This window comes from Sinocyclocheilus rhinocerous, unplaced genomic scaffold (assembly GCF_001515625.1).
Source record: "Sinocyclocheilus rhinocerous isolate Xijiao unplaced genomic scaffold, SAMN03320098_v1.1 scaffold147, whole genome shotgun sequence".
NCBI classification, from domain to species: Eukaryota; Metazoa; Chordata; class Actinopteri; order Cypriniformes; family Cyprinidae; genus Sinocyclocheilus; species Sinocyclocheilus rhinocerous.
Genome location: NW_015651498.1, coordinates 1,323,612 through 1,326,073, shown reverse-complemented (window position 1 = coordinate 1,326,073; position 2,462 = coordinate 1,323,612). Strand labels below are relative to the sequence as shown.

The following is a 2,462-nucleotide window of genomic DNA, read 5'->3' as shown; positions in this document are numbered from 1 at the left end:
TTGTGTGTGTGTATGTATACTTCATATATTTGCTATGTGCTGTTAGTATGTGTTGAACAGAATGAGGTTTGTTGTGTGTGTAGATGATCCAGATCAGTCTGAAGCTATTAATCTCTTTTCTTGCTGCTGTTCTTCAGGTGTCGTCTGTACGTTTGTGTGTATGTATACTTCATATATTTGCTATGTGCTGTTAGTATGTGTTGAACAGAATGAGGTTTGTTGTGTGTGTAGATGATCCAGATCAGTCTGAAGCTATTAATCTCTTTTCTTGCTGCTGTTCTTCAGGGACGTGTCGTCTGTCGAGCTTCTCATGAACAACCACCAGGGTATCAAGGCTGAAATCGATGCCCGTAACGACAGTTTCACGACCTGCATCGAGCTGGGCAAGTCTCTCCTGGCACGGAAACACTATGCATCAGAGGAGGTGGGTACCATCCGCAGGACAGACGAAGAGGTTCAAGAAAAGAACCGTCTTTACACCGATCCAGTCCTTCATGTCCGTTTACCTCTCCCACAGATCAAAGAGAAGTTGTTGCAGTTGACGGACAAGAGGAAAGATATGATTGACAAGTGGGAGGACAGATGGGAGTGGCTTAGACTGAGTGAGTATGATAGGAAATATCTCAAAAACTCTTGTTTTCTCAGCTTTTTAAAGATTAGGATAAAAATAATATGCATTTTTTATATAAATAATATTTGTATATATATTAAATGTATTATGTTAGTAAAAAAATACATTTAAAAATGCACGCATAAATACAGAAAAACAGTAATATTCAGCAAGGATGTTAAATTGATAAAAAGTGATAGTAAAGACTTATATTGTTATAAAAGATTTCTATTTTTTAATTTTTAAACAACTTTTTAATCATCAAAAAATCCTGAAAAAAGTATCACAGGTTATAAAATTAATATGAAGCAGCACAACTGTTTCTAACATTGATAATAAATCAACATTAGAATGATTTCTGAAGATCATGTGACTGAAGACTGGAGTAATGATGCTGAAAATACAGCTTTGATCACAGAAATAAATTACATTTTAAAGTATATTAAAATAGAAAACCATTATTTTATATTGCAATAATTTTTCACAATATTGCAGTTTTTTTCTGTAGTTCTGATCAAATAAATGCAGATTTGATGAGCATAAGCGACTTCTTTCAAAAACATTAAAAAATAGTAATGTTTCCAAACTTTTGATCAGAACTGTGTAAGTAAAAATATACAAAATTTAAAATTAAATGTTGTTGAAATAAAAAGGTTAGGAATCAAATTTGTTTCAAGTGCTTTGTATTGGGGGTGGGGGGCCTCCAAATGTCTAGAACCGGCCCGGTCTCCTCCCATGATGCTTAGCAGCTCTGATAGACTTATTTCTGACCTTATAATGGGAAGTGTGTAATAGGATGTGGGCAGCTTGAGCTTTAAATCATTGACACTGACTTCCCCTTTCACCTTGCCTGTGTTTGTGCAGTTTTGGAAGTGCACCAGTTTTCACGTGACGCCGGCGTGGCAGAGGCGTGGCTGCTGGGACAGGAGCCGTACCTGTCTGGCAGAGAGATGGGACAGAGTGTGGACGAGGTGGAGAAGCTGATCAAACGTCACGAAGCCTTCGAGAAATCGGCCGCTACTTAGAAAACACGCCTGCATGCCACACAGATGCTGTTCTACACTATCAGGTAATGTGTTTTAGTACATACTCAGTACAGTTACATTTTCTGATGTTTAGGTTTGTGTAAACAGGTGTTTTTATAAATAGAGTACTTAATAATACATAATAAAATTATATTAATATATAAAATGTGTTATTTTAGTCAAAGAAATTATGAAATGTATTAAGATTAATATAATTTACTAATATAAATAATATATTTATATTAATATATAAATTGGATTATTGTAATAAAAAAACATTTAATTCAAAGTTTAATATATTTAGATTAGTATAAAACTAATATAAATACATATATACTTATATTAGTATATTAAATATATTTAATAATTAATATTGTATATAAATAAAATGTATTTAATACTAAATAATAGTAACAAATAGGCATTCACAATATTAGATTTTTGCCGATATCCAATATGCAGATATTTTTCAAATAAAAATGAATTTTTCTGAATTTTTGCTCAGATATTTTACAGGTAAGCAGTTAACAAGGATGTTTTTTGCACAGTTCAGTGCTGATATATGTGAAAGTGAAAGATATAGAAAGCAGGGTTGCTGATGTAATAAAGATAGATGCATAATACAATATAATGAAAGCAAGTGAGATTTACACAAACTAGTGGAAATTAAATAAAAAATAATCATTATAATAAAATAATGCATTATTCAAAGGCAGCACTGTCAATGAATTTGAAACTGATGCAGGTGATGTGAAGTTTTGTCTGTGTGTGCGTGTGTGTGTGTGTGTGTGTGTGTGTGTGTGTGTGTGTGTGTGCGTGCGTGTGTG

The 2,462-nt window shown here is 33.1% G+C and overlaps 1 protein-coding gene across 1 annotated transcript in view; it reads left to right on the top strand.

Moving 5' to 3' along the window:
- The window catches only part of LOC107712955 (spectrin beta chain, non-erythrocytic 1-like), a 98,283-nt gene that overhangs the window by 87,693 nt on the left and 8,128 nt on the right, over nt 1–2,462 (top strand). Inside the window, exons 18-20 of the mRNA XM_016518355.1 lie at nt 286–424; nt 518–602; nt 1,475–1,632. Of these exons, the coding sequence (XP_016373841.1) occupies nt 286–424; nt 518–602; nt 1,475–1,632 (382 nt within the window). The remainder of the gene's footprint in view (nt 1–285; nt 425–517; nt 603–1,474; nt 1,633–2,462) is intronic.